Source organism: Letharia lupina (assembly GCF_014066315.1).
Source record: "Letharia lupina isolate WasteWater1 chromosome Unknown contig_11, whole genome shotgun sequence".
In the NCBI taxonomy this organism is placed as follows: domain Eukaryota; kingdom Fungi; phylum Ascomycota; class Lecanoromycetes; order Lecanorales; family Parmeliaceae; genus Letharia; species Letharia lupina.
In genome coordinates, this window is record NW_023502980.1 from 584,152 (window position 1) to 602,156 (window position 18,005).

General features: G+C 50.1%; 5 protein-coding genes across 5 annotated transcripts; 4 read left to right on the forward strand and 1 right to left on the reverse strand.

Moving 5' to 3' along the window:
• Nucleotides 1-3,458: 3,458 nt before the first annotated feature.
• On the forward strand, nt 3,459-3,949 carry HO133_000737 (uncharacterized protein; the record flags this gene model as incomplete). The annotated part of the gene is made up of 2 exons (XM_037291674.1): nt 3,459-3,515; nt 3,671-3,949. The coding sequence occupies 2 exons, from the start codon at nt 3,459-3,461 to the stop codon at nt 3,947-3,949; spliced, it is 336 nt and encodes a 111-aa protein (XP_037152036.1).
• A 758-nt stretch (nt 3,950-4,707) lies between these two features.
• Nucleotides 4,708-8,771, forward strand: HO133_000738 (uncharacterized protein; the record flags this gene model as incomplete). Its single annotated transcript, XM_037291675.1, has 2 exons — nt 4,708-5,688; nt 6,144-8,771. The coding sequence occupies 2 exons, from the start codon at nt 4,708-4,710 to the stop codon at nt 8,769-8,771; spliced, it is 3,609 nt and encodes a 1,202-aa protein (XP_037152037.1).
• A 911-nt stretch (nt 8,772-9,682) lies between these two features.
• HO133_000739 (uncharacterized protein) lies at nt 9,683-10,999 on the forward strand (the record flags this gene model as incomplete). Its single annotated transcript, XM_037291676.1, has 2 exons — nt 9,683-9,820; nt 10,151-10,999. The coding sequence occupies 2 exons, from the start codon at nt 9,683-9,685 to the stop codon at nt 10,997-10,999; spliced, it is 987 nt and encodes a 328-aa protein (XP_037152038.1).
• A 469-nt stretch (nt 11,000-11,468) lies between these two features.
• On the reverse strand, nt 11,469-12,481 carry HO133_000740 (uncharacterized protein; the record flags this gene model as incomplete). Its single annotated transcript, XM_037291677.1, has 2 exons — nt 11,469-11,923; nt 11,998-12,481. The coding sequence occupies 2 exons, from the start codon at nt 12,479-12,481 to the stop codon at nt 11,469-11,471; spliced, it is 939 nt and encodes a 312-aa protein (XP_037152039.1).
• A 173-nt stretch (nt 12,482-12,654) lies between these two features.
• Nucleotides 12,655-15,849, forward strand: HO133_000741 (uncharacterized protein; the record flags this gene model as incomplete). Its single annotated transcript, XM_037291678.1, has 3 exons — nt 12,655-14,296; nt 14,343-14,435; nt 14,486-15,849. 3 exons carry the CDS (start codon nt 12,655-12,657, stop codon nt 15,847-15,849), a joined length of 3,099 nt encoding a protein of 1,032 aa, XP_037152040.1.
• Nucleotides 15,850-18,005: the final 2,156 nt, after the last annotated feature.

Below are 18,005 nucleotides of genomic sequence, written 5' to 3' on the forward strand. Positions count from 1 at the left end.
ACAGGATACAACCCTTTTCCGAACCATGTCTGATCCTCTGTCACTGGATGCTCTACACGTGGGGTGCCGTGGTAACTCTTGGATGTCTGTATGCATTGGGGCTTGGAGAGGGTCAGATGCGGGGGCGAAAGAATGTGTGGGTCGATATGGGTGTTGGTTTGGCTCGTTGTCTTCGATTCGGTTTTCTTCCAGTGGGACTAGATCCAGGCCATGATATCTTGCATAATTGATGAACTTTGAAAATTCCTTCCATTTCTTCTCTTTGCGCACCAAGCCTGCCTTTTCTTTCCCTGAAGACTTCAAAACCGTCTAGTAGCGATGACTCTATTCCAGTAGCTTCACACGCACGCTGGGAAGCTGTTCATTTTCTTCTGCGTCATAGCTTTCCTCTCGTTCTCCCATCTTAACGGCCTACCCTCAACAACTCTGGCCAATGGCAGGCGGGGATGTCGACTCTCTCAGTCTCGGTTCCCCAGGCTCGACGAGCGGCCAAATACACCCAATTGAGATGATGGCTGAGGATGCCAGGCGAAAGTATACTCACATGATCGAGAGTCAATCCAAGTCATTGGAAGATGCCATTGCGTGCTATAGAAAGAGATATAACAGATAGCCATCCGGGTTTGATGATTGGTATCATGTCGCCGTCAGACTGAACGCTACTGTCATCGACGAATACGATACTGTCATGGCCATGTTTGAGCCCTACTGGGGTACCTCTGCACGTGAGTTGGGTGCGAGAGTACGAAAAGCATTAGATCTAAGGTTTTGTTGAAGAGAAAATGTTTGGTCTTCGTGTCAAAGACCATCAATTTTTAGCTGTCAACAAGTAAACTGGGTCGAATCGTATGCCACAGTCGAGGCATAGGTCCTGAGATCATGTAGACTGATTCTTAGTATGAAGTTCAACTATGACCTACTGAAAGACAGAATGCAACCGTTCCTACCGTTCCTTCCGGAATGAAGTACGCTTTGAACGCCCTCGAACAACCGAGAGTATTTGTGGTTTCTACTCTCGAATAATTTTTCGAAGATTCGATGGGCTCTTCCCTTTCAGATAAGCAATACCGACGGCGAAGCGATCTAGTATGCCCCCTCGGCTCTCCAGTATGTATTTTCGGAACCCAGATTTTTCCTTTGGGAATAAACCTTGAGTCTTGAGACATCTCGGGAGCCTATGCTCTCGATACATGTCCCAAGGTTCGATATCCCTCCTCGAATGGGCAACACTGACTGCGAAATTGTAATCTAGGCTCGCTTGCGCCTCTCCTCCAGTTCATTACAACTCCAGTTTATTACAGGAGAACGCGACCGACGAAGAAGATCAGCTTTCATTCCCACAAGATGTCACCCACACCAGGAATGTCTGCGAGCTACCGACAAAGAAAGCTAATTCTCGGTAGACATGTATCTCCCGTGGACGGTGGCGGTACGATTTTTAGAGTGAATTGCGCTGATAAGCGTGACCTGAGCCGAGTCGGGTTGAAGAAAGGGGCAGTGTTTGCCTGACTGGAAGGGATGATGGCGGTTAAAAGCACAGCTATCTACGAGAGGATAGATAGAATTGTACAGGGATAGGAGAGATGGAAGAATACCCATTTTCTTAACATGTTGAAGACCTTTACGAGTCGCGAGTACGGTATATGGAACGATATGTCAAATACTGAGTCAGATATAGAGAGATCCAAATCTGGTACGTGATGTCGTCTGAATTTTCCTCGTGTTGAATCGTAAATGGACCTCGAGTGATATCGGGGATATTCCATCCATGTATTCGAAGTACAGTTCACTAGAAAACCATGCCACACTCTTCCACGACTTGGAACAATTGACTGTGAAATTCAACGCAGAGCTCTGGCAAACACAAAGGCGTCAAAGAAAAGGCAGACTGCTCTTTTTTCCCCCGGCCCCTGCTATGCCTCATTGCGGTTTTGCACGAGAGATTCTAGGGGGAAGTAGCACTCGGCACCAAGCTGACGCGTGCGACGTAAATAAGCAGCAACGACAAACGAAATTAGCTTAAAGAAGGTCCTTCTGATTGGACAGTAGAGCAAATTTCGCAGCTGGTGGCAATCATTGCACAACAATCACACTATTTGTAGCCTCTGGGTACCTACGCAGCCGAGAGATATTCAATATTGTTTGAAAGAGCACATCGCGCGGAAATTGTGCGTCGTTTCGATTATTCCACAATCCCAACGGCAATAGCATTGCTCAAGATTTCCCTGGATCATCAACCTGCTCCTCATGAACAGTGGACGGCACCATGTTTTTTCTCGTGTTCTCAAGTCATCCTCATCTCAGAATGCAATTGTAAGGGTATGAAGAATAACGGAAGTGGCACGAAGAAATTGCTTTGGCCCAATGCGATGTTCCAAACAAGTCCACCGCTCAGTCACGATTGTCGATTTTCAATAACGCATTTATATTTCTTGGTGGAAGGTAGAACGTACGTTATCCACCTCAGAATATTCTCCTTGCTTTCTAAGTGTCTTTCTCCCCTCGTTTCGCGGTTTTCACTTCTTTAGAATGCAATGCTCTTTTGTCCCGCTGTTGGGCTCCTGTTTAGTACTCCATACTGCAAACGGTTTCCTCGTTAGCATTTACCTCGCCGCCAGCCAGAGCACATTGACTCAAGCGAATGCTACTGCGGTTTCCTCTCTCGCCGCTGGCGTATCCTCCTTGCTTGCAAATTAAACAAAAGTGAACGTTTGAGAGTCGTCCTTGTTGATATTTCATGGCTACTCCTCAATGGTTGCAAACTCCACAAGCATGAAATCTGATGCATATGCAGTATAAGAACGCACCACTTACGATATCTGGAATGTAATTCCACAGGACGTTAATGGTAATAACGAAATTTTCAGCCAACTCTTGAGTATTGGCCTTGATGAGTCCGAGATCTTTGTCGTGGGCGTGGATTCCGGGCTGTCCGATGTCGATTTACTTGACAGTAAAAATGACGGAGGGAATGCGTGTCAACTTCAATCCAGACGTAGATGCTTCATCGTTGCGTTTCGTTCTCTCCACTTCTCACGGTTCTCCTTGAAGATATATGTCGACTTGGTGGGTACAGCTTATTTGACAGGCTGCCTACTGTTGCCGCCTTACCAAGCCGTTTGCGGCTATGTCAGCCCGGGGAGTCAGAATCAAAAACGTGACGCCACTTGCGCGTATGGAGTTTCGTCCAACGGCAGGGTCTCCTCTCCTTCGCTATCGCCAGCATCGGCTTCACGAGCACCGAGGCTCGTAACCCCATGTTCGCTTTTATGGCGACATTCATGAAAGGGTTGGTGGCGGAGGATCTCTGTCAGACGCACTCGGCCTTGCATATCACCGACGACTGCCAGCCGCTAAAAAGGAAGAGCATCGAGCCTGGCGGCGGATCGGGTTCGGGCGGCAGGCCGGTGTGGCAGGGGGGACCGCCATGCGAGCCAATCGCGATGACTTATTGTACTATGCCTGGGGATGTACAGCTTGAGGTTGCGCAGGATGATAATGTCCCGGATTGGCTGGTGAGTTTCTGACTCTCTCCTGATCTCCACCTTTTGTCCTACTTCCTACTTCCTGTCTCCTGCCTCCCGCCTTCCCTCTCCCTTCAACAGCCACCCATGAGTACAATATCTCCCCAAACATAACACAGTGAGAAAGGGGAAAGAAAGGAAAACAGAGAGAACAAGGGAGAGAACAAGAAGATGAGGAACGAAAGAAAAACAAGGAAACGAAGAAGGCAGATTGGCTAACACTCATCACCATCTATCCACAGACGATCGGAATCTCCTACGAAGTTCTCGGCACGGGATTGGCCGAGTTTCTATGCGATGCGCTGGACGACCTTGTCGAAGACTTTCTGGCCAAGGAGGCGCCGGAGCTGGCGGCCGAGTATCCGCAGGTGATTACGTTCACCAACAGTACATGCAAGGATGTGTTGAACAAGTTTCTTGAGTGAATTTGGATTTTGAGGTTTTAGGATTGGTGGAGGAAGAGTGAGGAGAGAGGGGTAGGATGCATGAGAGGTGAGCAGGCTGGAAGAAGAGTGGAGAAATGTCGTAAGGCGTTGACCCGAGAAGGGGTAGACAAAAGGGGGTAAAAGGCGAGTATTGTAGAGCCATAAACAGAATCCACTTCTGAGAAGAGTGTGTGATAGAAGAGGGAATCAAAGGCATTAGATGTGCTGTTGGACATATGAATAAGTTGAAGAACCGTAGGAGAATGTTCAAGCGTGTTGATAAGATAAAAATGATTGTATCCTCTTGGGGATGTACTGCACTACTCACATCCCAATACCCGCCGGCGATAGAGAGATGCAGTGCTGAACTGAAAGCCCTTATATACTCGCAGCAGGTGTTGAGAGGAATCAACGTTTTCTCGTTTATGCCGGCTCTCCTTTCCGAATCAAAGCATTTTCAACCATTATCCGGAGTGACGAGTAACAAGCTTACGGTAATTTAGAGCTAGATCTGAGTCGTAGCGGCCTGGAATGTCAACATATTCATTCAATCGTGGCGTTGATGAGATTCAATGTCTCGACTTGACACCGGAGCCTAAACACCGAATACTCTTCCCCTGTCAGCACGCTCAAGAAGTCAACACATACGCTCTCGACTGTGGCATCGACACACAAGAAAATTCACTTGAAGCGTACTTAAGAGTGCTTACACCCTTCCCCCCTTTCGAGTACCAACCTTAGTATCAAATCAGTCGGCCATGTTCCACCAACAACCGCCTTCGACGGCTCGCACAACCAACCGAAAGAAAAGTCACCAACATCACGAATCCAAGATATGGGTACGCATTCCAGCCAACGAGCAATGCCTCAAGTGCTATCCAGTCCGAAGGCCGTTCCTTGAGACGGCTTTCGGCAAATTACCGCCAGAAATTCGTGCGAACATCTTCAAAGACGTGCTTACAGTCGGGTCTCTATCACCGCTGAAGGACGGCATATCGGTTCCAATGATCAAGCCCCAACACAGCCCACAACCCCAGCTCCCAGGATGCCCAGCGGGGCCAGCATCATGTCTTGCCCTTCTACAGACATGCAGGCAAATATACCACGAAACTTCGCTCCTATTCTACACTCTCAACAAGATCCATCTCTCCAAACCTCAAGACATGCTCTCATTCCTGTGCCATCTCAGAACAGAGCGTTGCGGAAAACTTAGATGTTTGCACCTCGAAGACATGCTTGTGCCGGTGCTACGATGGTCTCAAAATTACCTGGATTATCTTCGATCTCAGCACGATTTGCCCGAACACACTCTCGTCCAGCGCGCCTCCTTGCGCAGCGATCAGATGCACCCGGACGCCGAGAAAGCAGTGCAGCTGCTCAACAAGCACGGCAACCTCCGGAAGCTGTATCTAGATATGAGACCTTCTCAAGCTCTGGAATACATCAAGCTGTGTACACAGGTACCCGGTTTCAAGAACAGAGAAATTGTATTTGCGTCTCCAACCCGTTGGTCCGTGATGGTTCCGTCTACTTGGGAGGTATCCTGGTTTGATACGTTTCTTGAAAATAGTGTGAAAGATCCACTCCGGAACAAGACTTACTATGCGTACTGGGGAGGGAATGAGAAGTACCGTGTCGAGGTGGACATACTTCCGGAGTTGCCAGAAAGGAGAACCAACGATGATGCTAGCTTGGATTATGATCGCTCTATGGATGGTGAGGTTGGAGACGGCAGCGGTGTGAGTACAGCAATAGAGAGTCTCAGTCTCTCATGAGCTTCATTTGCTCAGCCAATGTCCTTGACGGAATGCGCAGACAATAGAGGTTAGCCAAAACTCTACATCTTAATAAAAATAAGTCCCGCTTACGGTAATCCTGATGCTCGAAGTCGTCAAGACTATCTTTTGTGACACCCACATTGTAGAGGACAGTCAAAGCGAGAGGGAGCCACGGTGGGAGTCCATGTTCACTATTCCATGTATTGTAGGGAATGGACCAATGAGGCTTGGCCCCGCCGCCGAGTCGTGGCTTTTTAGTAGACTACCTTAAAGAACGCACACGCCTCCATTATTCATAATCTTTGAAGAGCGATTGGTTCTTCCTGGGCCCATGGAAATAAAGCGCATGTGTCGCTCTGTTCAAGCCTCATTCTGAGGCAAGAGAAGGCAGGAACGGCCAGGCGCACCTGTGACAGCAACCCCTACAACGTCACGCTGGCCTGAAGACACCAATGCCTTCACGCGTTGTTCAGCACCACATGCGTGAAGTATCTCCGCCATCGGATAGTGAGAGGTCGTTCGTATCAGCAGCATCAGAAAACACGTCGAGTTGCTCTAACAAAGACTCTCCTATTGGCCAATCGGCCGCAGTAGCGCTACCTTCACCACCACGTCACTCAGCAATCGCGCCCGCCAACTTCACATCACTTACTTCGCCTGAGGCTACAACCAACATCTCCGACTCTTTAGCTGGGTTACAAGCACATTCGCCATCCTCCTCGACAGCGCCTCCCCCATTTGCCCCACCGCTTGGATCTTACTTCGCCCAGCAGCCTGGTGCTTCGGGCACCGAAGCTCGATCCCCACAGAATAGAAGGCCACCTGCTTCACGATCTAGCCATGGCATAGAGACGTCCTCAGGTCCTCCGCCAGCTTTGATCACTCGGCGATCCTACAACGCCGAATTTCCGTGGCGGAGTCCTCCAAGCGACTCACGAGCCATACACCCACCTATGGTACACAGCGCGAGCATTGATTCGATTGTCAGACAAACACACCATACTGCAAATGAACGTATCGAACCTAATACCTTGGAGAATGCGCACTCAGCACGACCAGGGAAGTCCTCGATAGTGGAGGGTGGAACAATAGCAATGGACGGACGCTATGAAGTCCAGTCCGGAAGTGAAGAAGATCGAGATTCAACGCTGCGTATCAATGGTAATGAGGCAAAAAGCGGAAGGCATACTAGGAAGGAAAGCGGTCAACAGCAATATCAATCTTCACAAGAAGACCTCTTTTTGAACCTGGCACGGGCAGACTCGGTAGTTGACGATGGGCCAGAGCCGTCCAACAGGAGCGAAAGAAGACGTTCTCGAATTCGAGTTTCAAGTTTGCAACAGCCGCGCGAATCTCGACCATCATCTTCACACAGGCCGAGTACCAGCGTTGGGGGCCTTGGCCAACAGGTCTCACGGATGCAACATGACCACTACGAGTCCTCCTTCAACTCCTCATTCCACCGTTCACCCGAGAAGGACTCGCCCTCCTCTTTCAGAGATTCCTCAGCCAAAAGCCGATCTTATGCGGTATCTGCACATCCCCTCGACCAACCGCACCGCACCAGTAATACCAGAACATCATTCGGAGGTTTAACACGAGACGGCCTGGCGCAAGACCGATCGCCGGAGCTGCCACTGGGATATGGAAGACGACAATCTATACGTGAGCCATCCTCTGGACTGGTGGGCCAGGGCTACAAAAAATCTAATTTGTCCTATCTACCCAATGGCGATGGCGATTACGAGTCTTCATATTTTTCAGGGCTTCAAGACCTGAGCGGAGAAGCAGATGAAGACCCTCAAACGCCCCATGCAGAAGGCACCGAGTCTACAGTGTCCACAACAGCACCCTCAACTGTCTGGGATGAGCTGGAAGACATGAAGTCCAGAATACGCAAGCTTGAGATCACTGGGAAATTACCTGCCTCATCAAATGCAGCGATATCCAACACTTTTCGCGAACGTCCGCCGACTGCAACAACAACCATGACTACCAATTCCTTGTCACCAAAACGTCGCCACGGGAAAAATGTCTCCCCAGAAGCCTCTACGGTCAAAGTACCCGAAGTTGCGAACGTACATCCACTCCTGCATGCCGCTTTGGCAAAGACTGAACACGCAATCAATGCGAACCTCTACCAAGCTCTGGAGGCTACAGCATCAGACGCGCTAGCATTGGCGGCCATGGCAGGAAGTGCAAGCACACAAGGTGTCTCTCCTAGCGGAGCATCGATGGCTGGCATCTCCGGTGGAATCGACCGGCAATTGCGCAGAAAGGCAGACAACATGTGTCGAAGTCTTACCGAACTATGCATTGCGTTGGCAGAAGAGACCCCAGAGACTGAAATTGCCGTCAGCAAAATTCGATCGGGAAGTAAGGACGCCAACACGGCAGCACAACGTAATGAACCCGCTGTGCAGGACCTGAGGTCTTTTCGTGCCACCAGCGATGAACCAGAATTCAGATCAAGCTCCAGGGTCATGAGCCGACTGGAAGCTCGACGTACGAGCCTTGCGCTTGGCTCCAGTCCCCTTGGTCGCATGGAGTCTCCACAGGAAGCTCCTACGCCCACTCAAGCAGTGCCGCCTGCATCAACCAGATTGGATAGGATGTCTTCGGTGATCCACAGCGGTCTCGCTACTGATGATCAAGGGGATACTACAAGCAGCAGGAGGCCGCTGTCTCGAGCCACGACGGAAATCAGGCAGATAAGACATTCGCCGCAGACAAGAACACCTCGGGAATACACATCCCAGCATCCAATGCCCAACCACGCGCAACGATCTCCATCCGTCCAATCATCTCTACCTACACGGAAAAGCTACTTTCCTCCGAGCTCACAGTCTCCACTCACGCCTCACGTGCAGCCGGGAAACAGAACATACCTTGATCGTTCAACACCGCCGTCCTCGGCAGATAGCAGCCGTTTGGCAGAAGCGAGGCAACGGAGGATCGCCTCGCTTGGCCAGCATACGTCTGCAAGTCAATCGAGGATAGGCATTGCCTCCGGAAGGTTGCGGCAGCCTAAGGTAGAGCAGTAAGGGTACGACTCTCGGTTTAGACGGGTAGCCTCCTCTTCTTGCTCGTAGCAATTGGAGTAGGGGGTTCAACGGAAACGGAATGCGAGCGCGGTGTCCAGGTGTCGGGAATACGAATCATTATGGTATTAGCGTCTAGAGAGGAAGCTAAGGCTGGCGAGGCCAAATGCAAGAACGGGGTTGCCTGGAAGGCAGAAAAGCGATATATCGGTATCAGGTCGTGAAGCCTTGGCGGATTTGCTTTTGATCTTACCGAACAGATTATTGAGATATCTGATACAATATAGAGCTACACTAAGACCTTCTAGTCGCAGCCTTTGGTTTTCGATGATCAATGATCATGCAGGCCTGCTCAATGCTCATGCGCTTATCCCGGTATCTGCAAGCTTGGTAATCTGAACCCAGGACATGTAGCCCCTGCAGTAGTTTCGATGTTTCGCAAGTGCCTGCATAAAAGTCCGGCATCATAGACTACTCATGCGCCAGGAAATGTGTTGTGACTTGTGAAGAATCGGAAAGGAGTCCTGTCACAGGACTCGTTGGGTTACCGAAAATATGGCTAGGGCTACATCAGATTTTGACTCGTACTCTACTCTTCACCGCCTACAGTCACATTCCCATTTTCCATTACCAGAATGTTACCAGAACCTCATATGCAACACCCACACCGAATCTTCACCCTCCCTTCTTTCATTCCGAGAACCTGTCAAAAAACGACACGAGGCTGCAAGGTGTCGCTCTTTCCCCACCTTGACACCACCACGCAAATATTTAACATACCAGCCTTTTCTCTTTACGATTCCTTCTCTCCCTTCAGTTCCTCTTCTTCCCCATACCCAAAGAGGCTCCGTCAATCCAGAACCTCGTCGTCTGCTGGTCGTTTCCATTCAACCAAAGCGGGCACTTTCCGCGACATGTCCAGCAGCCGAAAAGGCAAAGGCGCCTCACGGGAGGTTGATATTTCGAAGAGTCTTAGTTATCTGCTTAGGCATGGGGCGAAGACTGAGGGCATTCAGCTGGATGAGGCGGGGTGGGCTAATGTAGCTGATGTGGTGCGTCTTTGATGGTCTTCTTTTTTTTGTGCAAATTATATGGTTTCTGTTGAAAGGTCCTTCTTGTATCTCATCTATGTATCTGCATCTTTTTCGCTCGAACCATTGAATCATGTTGTCCGTTACGATTGTTCCCTTTGGTCTATTACAACAGAAACGAAAAGCTGCCAATAGCATCTTGGCATTTCTCCTCATGTGTGCTATCTGTCTCCCCTCATACTCGAGAACCTCTACCATCTTCACAGATGCCTCAGAAATACTAGTACTCGTTCCTACAATTTCCCGAAGCCCTATCTATCTCCATGCATCCCAACTGACCAACCCGTCCAGCTCCTCTGGCGCCGCATTGCCTCCTTGAAAGTCGACCTCGCCGAACTGCAATCCGTCGTCGCCACCAATGACAAAAAGCGCTACCAAATCGAACCCGACCCCGCCGGTCCCCTCCGCGCACCCTCCGCCACAGCCAGCACCGCTTCCATCTCCGACTTGTCAAACTGGCGGATCCGCGCCACCCAAGGTCATTCCATAGCGACCGTCTCCAGTGAGCAGATTTTCAAACCCATCCTGCTGACCGATCCGGACTGTCCGGAATTCGTCGTGCACGGAACGGATAATCGGCCCTGGAAGGAGATTGAACGCAGCGGCGGGTTAAAGCCGATGGGAAGGAAGCATATCCACTTCGCAACCAGGTTGCCCGATAAGATGCCGCCGCTCAATCGGGATTTTCAGTCCCGGAGTAAACCGAATAAGGAGCCGGTGGATAAGGTTGTTTCTGGTATTAGGAATACGAGTACGGTTGTGATTTGGGTCGATGTGAAGAAGTCTTTGGAGGGCGGGGTGAAGTGGTGGAGAAGTGAGAATGGCGTTATATTGACTGAAGGTGTGGGGGAGCCGAAGATGTTGGGGTTTGAATGGGTCAAGTGGGTGGAGGTGAGAGGGGAGGGGAAGATTTTGTACGGGGAAAAGGTGGAGAGTGAGGAGGTGGGGGAGATGGAGGAGAGAATGGATAGGTTGGGTGTTGGGTTGGGGGATGGGGAAGAGGGGTCTCGAGACAAGGTGGATGGGGCGAAGGCGCCTCAAGGAGAATTGAATGGAGAGAAGGTGCTCCGAGAAAAGGAAGCCAATGGGAATGAGAAGCTTGAGCCGGCTGCCCCGGTGAAGGATAAATGGGATGATTGAGATCAGTGATATTGTGATATTGGTTTACATTCCTGGCTTTTTGTACCTTTACCCCCATTATATGAATGGATACAGCTACGGACCATGCTTCTTCAAGAAACCTTTCTAGTCGGTTGAATAGTATACCTGAGGATGAATCTGCTAAAAACGGCGAAGTCAGCGTATACGTAAACCAAGATCGCCTTAATGTACCTTATAATTCTGGCTGTCGCAAGTCTGGAAGAAGTCAGGAAAGAGGTCCCCATTTCAGGGCTTGTGATCAAGGCATTGGCACACTGGCATGGCTACAGTCCTCTTGATCTGCGTGATTAGAGCAACATCATCCGGATGGTAGATAAGATCATCCTTTGGCCTTCACGGAGGTTGGAGAATACCCTAGGGTTCAGTCTTTCCGCTTCGGCAGTCTCCGGCTCTCGAATGGCGATTCGGATGATATTGCTACTGGGTTCGTTCCAGGCTTTCAGTACGATCATTCTTCAAAGAATCCACCGTCACTCTCCTCATCCTGCTCCTGCAGCGGTGCGCTCTTGGACGATTTAGATTCGGCGCGACCTTTCTTGCCTTCGCGTTCCGGCCTGGGTTTCTCCAGGGCAAGTTTGGTATTGCCTACGGGTACACCGGTCGCCAATTTCCCGTCTCGTAACGCCTCCAGTGTTCCGTCTGCCGTACATCGTTCGACCACCTTCCAGATAGCTGGTTTCTCTGTCACCAATTTTTTCGCTGCTGTTTCCACACCACCGGCATCCTCTCGGCGTGGAAACAGGCTCTGATATTTCTCGGTCAGAGGGTAGTAGATTGTATAATTGACATCGATCTCCGCATCATGCACCTCCCTTTCGAGCTGCTTGTGTTCGGCCGCATCGGGCGAGGAGGCATCAAGACGTTTCGTGAGCCTTTTGTGGGCCCTGGTGGCTTTCTGGCGCTCTTGAAACATCGGCGTGATCAGCAAACTATTTCGCCAAGCGGACGCGGCTTGCTCAGAGCTAGGAGTGACCCACCAAAGAACCGCACCATGTGGTATTTCTTGATGAGCTCGTTCTTCCGCTTGTCTTCGTGAATCTTCTCTACGTCTTGCTTGTAACCAGCCAACGCCCGCTCCTTCTCTATTCGAACGCCAGCGGGCAGGTGGTCGGAATGCTCGAGTGCACGGGTCAGGTCTCGTATCTTCGACTTGAGCTGGTTGACAGAGGCGGATTTGATGGCGGGGATTGCGAAGTCGTTGGATTTTCGACGCTTGGAAGGGTGATTGGGGGTGCGTGGAGACGCTGACTCTGATGGCATAGAGTCATCGTGAAGGGGGCGTTTGATTCCCATGTCCGTACTTGTTATGATAATCTGAGTCCAGGTGAATGGAATTTGCTGCAGGAGATTGGAGTTTTTGGTGGGGCTTGCCGTAACATACTTGACGCTAAACAAAAATACGACCACTTCATAGTTCACCTCTTGACGGTCAACAAGCCCTAACACATCATGCGGCTGCATCGTCCGGTTGATGCTACCAATGATAACACGAGTCTACGGAACTAATGTTTCTAGGTAATGGCCTAACCAATGCATCATGTTAGCCTCACGGCTTTGCCAGACCGACCACCTTCTGGGATCCGGCGAATAGTGTCTAGGTACAGATGCAGAGTTGACAAGCAGCGTATGCCGAGATGGAGACTGCGATAAGATGGTCTGAAAGCTCGACTTTGTCAGAGCAGCGTTTCCTCATTGCAGATGTTAACGGTCGCTCTTTCAAACGCTGTAAAATCGATAGTTATGATCGCACAAAACTTCAGCATCAGGAATTCTCTACGTATAGTAAGGTCCCTCCCTTTCGTGCTTTTGATTGGGCGCCACACGATGAGAGACTTGCGGCTGTGGGACAATGGTCTGGAGAAGTCACAATCTTGCGGATTGATGACGCGGTGGCCAACATTCCTCTACCTGCAAAGCATCAACGTCTTTGCAATGCTGTCGCTTTTAGTAGGACGGGGCTTCTGGCTGCTGGCTTAGAAAGGGTGAGGAACGATTTCAGTCTCAACATATGGGACGTCAATCAACGTCTCCCAGCAGTCATGTCTCCAGGAAGCAGGAACTCAAAAGGATTTGTCGAACCTTATCGTAAATTTGCGAGCTCGGAAGCAATTTCAAGCATCAAATTCTACTCTTCACAGCCTGAGGTCTTAGTTGCTGGGATTAAGGGAAGAGGCATTCGAATCTATGACTTACGGGAGAATACCGGGAGCCCTTCGCTGCTTTTTCAGACTTCATGTGTCTTCAATATTGCTATTGATCCTTTGGATGAAAATTACTTCGCTTGTGCTGGGGTCCCAAAAGACACGACCATTCAGATATGGGACCTTCGTCATGGCTCGCCGTATACTGCAGCATCTCTAGGATCAGGTTCAGATCTCAGCACACCAGCGGAAGGCCCAGTGCTTGAATACAAGGAGGTGTTCAGTACCGCGAACGCATCAACTAAAGTGCCAGTCGATCCCACAGGTGTAATGGTATCAAGTATTTGGAGTCTGCGATATTGCAAAGGTAAAACCGGCTGCCTCGGCGCTCTTGCAAGCAATGGAGAGTTCAAAGTCTTCGAAACCAAACACGAATATTCTTTGTCGATGAACCACTATGATTCACGACCGCACCCAGACTATGACGTGCCAAATAAGAATGACCGATCCATCCTGACCAAGCGCATTCACCATGTCGAGCTTGCATGGGATAATAAGCGAAAAGGCTGTCCGGAGAAGGAGAGAATTGTCGCCTTTGACTTCACCAATTTGGCTGGCTTCAAGGGTACGCCTTGTGCAGTTGTCCTTCGTGGCGATCATAGTGTTGGTATTGTTGAGCTCAACGGCGCTGCCTCAGCTCTTGCGATCTCGCCGTTTGGCAACGTTGTTGTCAGTAAAGACAACTCTTCAAGTTCCACTAGCGAATCGACTCCTGAGGCTCGTTTCTTGAAAAATACAATACGCAGACTAGAGCCTCCAAATGAGGATACAATGTCCAATTCCTTGTTTTCAAATCGAGGCAAACACGGCATTTCCAAGGCGGGAGAAGCGACCGATACTGCAAACACGAACGGTCGAGCCGCCGTTGCTAGGAAACCTCAGTCAAGCCGCGAGGCCCATGAGCAGCGTCTTGAAACTCATACAGCCGACACGAAACTCAGGATAGAGGAAGCCTTGGCTCTCTTCACCATTGCTCGTCGCCGTGGCGTCGAGGGCTACCTGTTCGATTGCAAAAAGAACATCGAAATCTTGCGGGATGACCGCTGGCTTCAGAGACTCTGGGTTTGGATTGACCGTAGGTAAGCTATTCGTAGAACCGAGTTGTCGCTGATTCGAAGTAGGAGCAAAGAGCAGTGCTGAAGACAACGGCATGAGCACAGAGGCGCTGGACCTCAGCTTCTTTGGTGTTGCCAGCATCTGGAACAACGATCTGGGTAAGTTAATTGACGGCTAATGATAGTGGCCTTTCTAACTTTCGATCAAGATTCCCAAAGAGGTCCTAATAAGCTTAGCAAGCCAACATACCCCAAAGACGTCGCTGATGCTGTCGAAACACTGTGCGATAAGCTCGATCTGCCCGAATTCCGAATGGTACAGTCCGCCGCTCCTAACCACCGCCGGTTGTGTCTGTATAATTGTGGCCTGGGGCTTCCATACCAAAAGCTCGAAGCTACAGTTAAAGACTTCGTGCGTCAAGGACAAAATACCAAAGCAGCTGCTCTCGCAATCATCCACGACCAAGCCAAGCTAGCTTTTCAAGCATTGAGGAGTGGTAACGCTTCTCCGGCGCAAAGAGAACTCTCTCTTGCACTGGCTGGATACAATAAAGGAGTAATCGATGACACATGGGAAGAGACTGTCCGTGACATCAAGAGTGATCTTGATGATCCTTACGCTCGTGCCATCCTTGCACTGGTCAGCTATGGCGACTGGCATGACGTCCTAGCAGAAACTTCACTTCCACTCCGGGACAGAGTTGGAATTGCTTTAATGTACTTGGATGACGATGAGCTTACACACTACATCACTGATAATGCAGCAGAGTGCATCCAAGAAGGCGACATCGAGGGCGTCGTCCTAACAGGTCTTACGGAGCAAGCAGTTCCCCTCTTCGAAAATTACATTCGCAAATTCTCCGACCTTCAAACCGCAATCCTAGCCATGTCCTTTACCTGCCCGAGCTACTTTACAGATCCTCGCGTCGACCTCTGGCGGCAGACTTATCGCTCCCAACTCAACAGTTGGGGCATGTTCATTCAGCGCGTCCATCTTGATGTTCAATCTACCAGGCTCTCCATATCGCTAGGTGGCAAACCAGAGATACGGCCACCATCACGCCAGGTCAGCATTCGTTGCAACAACTGCGACCAAGCACTGCACCGCAAGTCCAGTCGTGTCCTCCCACCAGGCTCCTTTGACAGCTTCGGTACCCACCAAGGCTCCATCTTCGGCGACTCCAAATCTGGCACCGTCTGCCCGAAATGTGGGCGTCATATGCCTAGCTGCGTAATATGTATGCAATGGCTCGGCATGCCAGACCCGCACTCCCGCGGCGCTGTCGAAGAGGTCAAGAAGAATGCAGAATCAAAGAAAGATGGGATTGCAGAGAGAGATCCATTGGAAAAGTTTTTGACGGTTTGCAGACGGTGCTGGCATATGTCTCACGGTGCGCATTCTCGGGAGTGGTTTGAGGGGCGATTCAATGAAAGGACGCAAGAGTGGATTGGAGGCCATGATAAGTGTCCAGTGCCAGGCTGCGATTGTACGTGCAAGGCGATTGATGTTGGAGTCGCACCAGGCAGAAAAAGGAACATGATCGACCTGAACATCTCGGAGAATTGGTCATAGGGGAAGCGAACGAATACGAGTCTCTAGGCGCCTTTACGCATTATTCACCAGTCTGTCAAATGCCTTTCATATGACTACTACAGCGTGGCTGAAATCTGAGACCTCCCTGAACAATGATACTCTGGGCGCCAAGATGGCGTTGAAGCGGCCATAAGAAAGAGCGCTTGATAAATTCATGACGATCATCATGGTGATGGCAAGAGATCGTGAATCCATCCCATATGAAATGGAGCCCATGCCACCCATGAGTTCTGGCAGCTGTGTGAAGATTGGTTCATGCCATCCACTTACCTCCGTGCTAGTGACAGAAAACGACCAAAAGTCCAAGCTATGGAGAAGCTTGAACCCATCGACCGACCATCTCTGCATTACAGCGAATAGGTTCAGAGCAATGTGATGATGCACACTCGATCCATCACCACCAGGATATTGGAGCTGAGCACGACTTTCCACATCAGGAGCTGCAAAAGCCACTCAGTAATGACATGAACAAGGATTTAGAAAAGCAGAAGCCACAACCTAGAGAAGAGAGAAAAGATGCAGAAGGAGGAACACGAAGAGTCCTTGAGAGAGACAAGCCTGGTGTGCATGGTCCTGCGCTGACAGAGCGTAAGTAATGAGGCTGACGAGCCAATATTGAGATGATTTGGTTCGGTCGAGACGACCCTGAGAACCCTAAGGAATAGACGAGCAGGCAGCAATCGGAAGCCACGCTTGTCGTATGTTCCTTCACCTTCATCTCGCGGGTATTGTTCTCAATGATAGCGTCAGCGCTTGGCAAGATGGACAAAGTCCTCGGCATAACCTTTGAAGTTGAGGCACAAATGACCTTCTCTATCTTCGTCCTAGCATACGCTATTACCCACTTGGATTTTTGGCCGGTTTTATGCCCTACGGCTGAGCAATATGTGGTCGAATAGCTCGCATGAATATTGGGATGCAGATTTGCCCAGACGGTCTTTCGATTTCTCAGCGGAATAGGCAGAAACATGCCCTTGGCTATCGGCGGTGGTGTCTTGGGGTGAGAGATTTATGATCGTAATGCCTTGCTCCTGTAACCAATACTGACCAGGGATTGCTGGCATGCGGATCGGCGAGGAAAAGCAGTTGGTATGTATAGCCTCGCCCCACTACTTGGACCCGCTGCTGGACCGAAAGCTGGAGGTTTCATTGCCTAAAACATGATTTGGCGATGGGGCTTTTGGAGTACTCGCATCGCCGCTGCTCTCATCCTGGCCTCCGGTATCTTGCTTCCTCCAAGAAACCTATCAGGCCACTCTCCGAAGAGAAGGTCAGACCGCTTGCGAAATGAGACAGGCGCATTGCTTTTGTGAGTATCGCGTAACTCCAATATCGCCTTATTGTCACACGCACTGCCCGTAATCACAGCACCAGCCGAATTGGAATAATTTCTGATCCAGGATTTTCCGTGTCGCTAGCCGGTGGGGTCTTGCCTTGAGGGATGGAAGGGGCTTCAGAGGCTCCGGCTTCGGGAGACATGATGACATGGATTACAGTAATTGTTCAGGGGGGGAAGAGTGCATTGAGATGAAGTAATTCACCTTGATACTCGGGTAGGAGACTTGCTTTGACGGCTGTAGCAACGACCGGCGACTTGCCGCAGAGGATAACGAGGATAGATTCAGACATATTGTATGCGGGACTGTGCAGGAAATTGCAGTATGGTGGCAGGAACGGTGTACTGCAGAGCCAATGGATTATCAGGAGAAAAGAGTGATTTCCGTGCGATTCCCTTGAACCGAGCAACTCCGAAGGTGACGAATCTTTCTTCTCGGTACCTGATAGCAAGCGACAGTCTGCGATTCAAACGGATTTAGCCCAAGGCATGTCAGTTACTGGGCCACTGGCAAGGCACTCAATAGACAATGCTGCCAACGTCTTGTTCCAGGAGTTTTATCTTCAATATAGCTTACTGCGAAATGAAATGAAACGAGAGGCACTCAATCGTGGACTAAAGTAATATGCATGCGTGGCCGTGGCTTAAGGTAGTACTAGTAGGGATCAGAATAGGCAAAGCGGGATGTCGAGTGGCGCTAGAAAGGGCGGCTCAACTATAAATAAATCTGAAACTGGTACTAGTACCCGTGCGATCTAGCTCCGGCATTTCTCTTTTGGGGGGGGGATTCTTTGTTCTG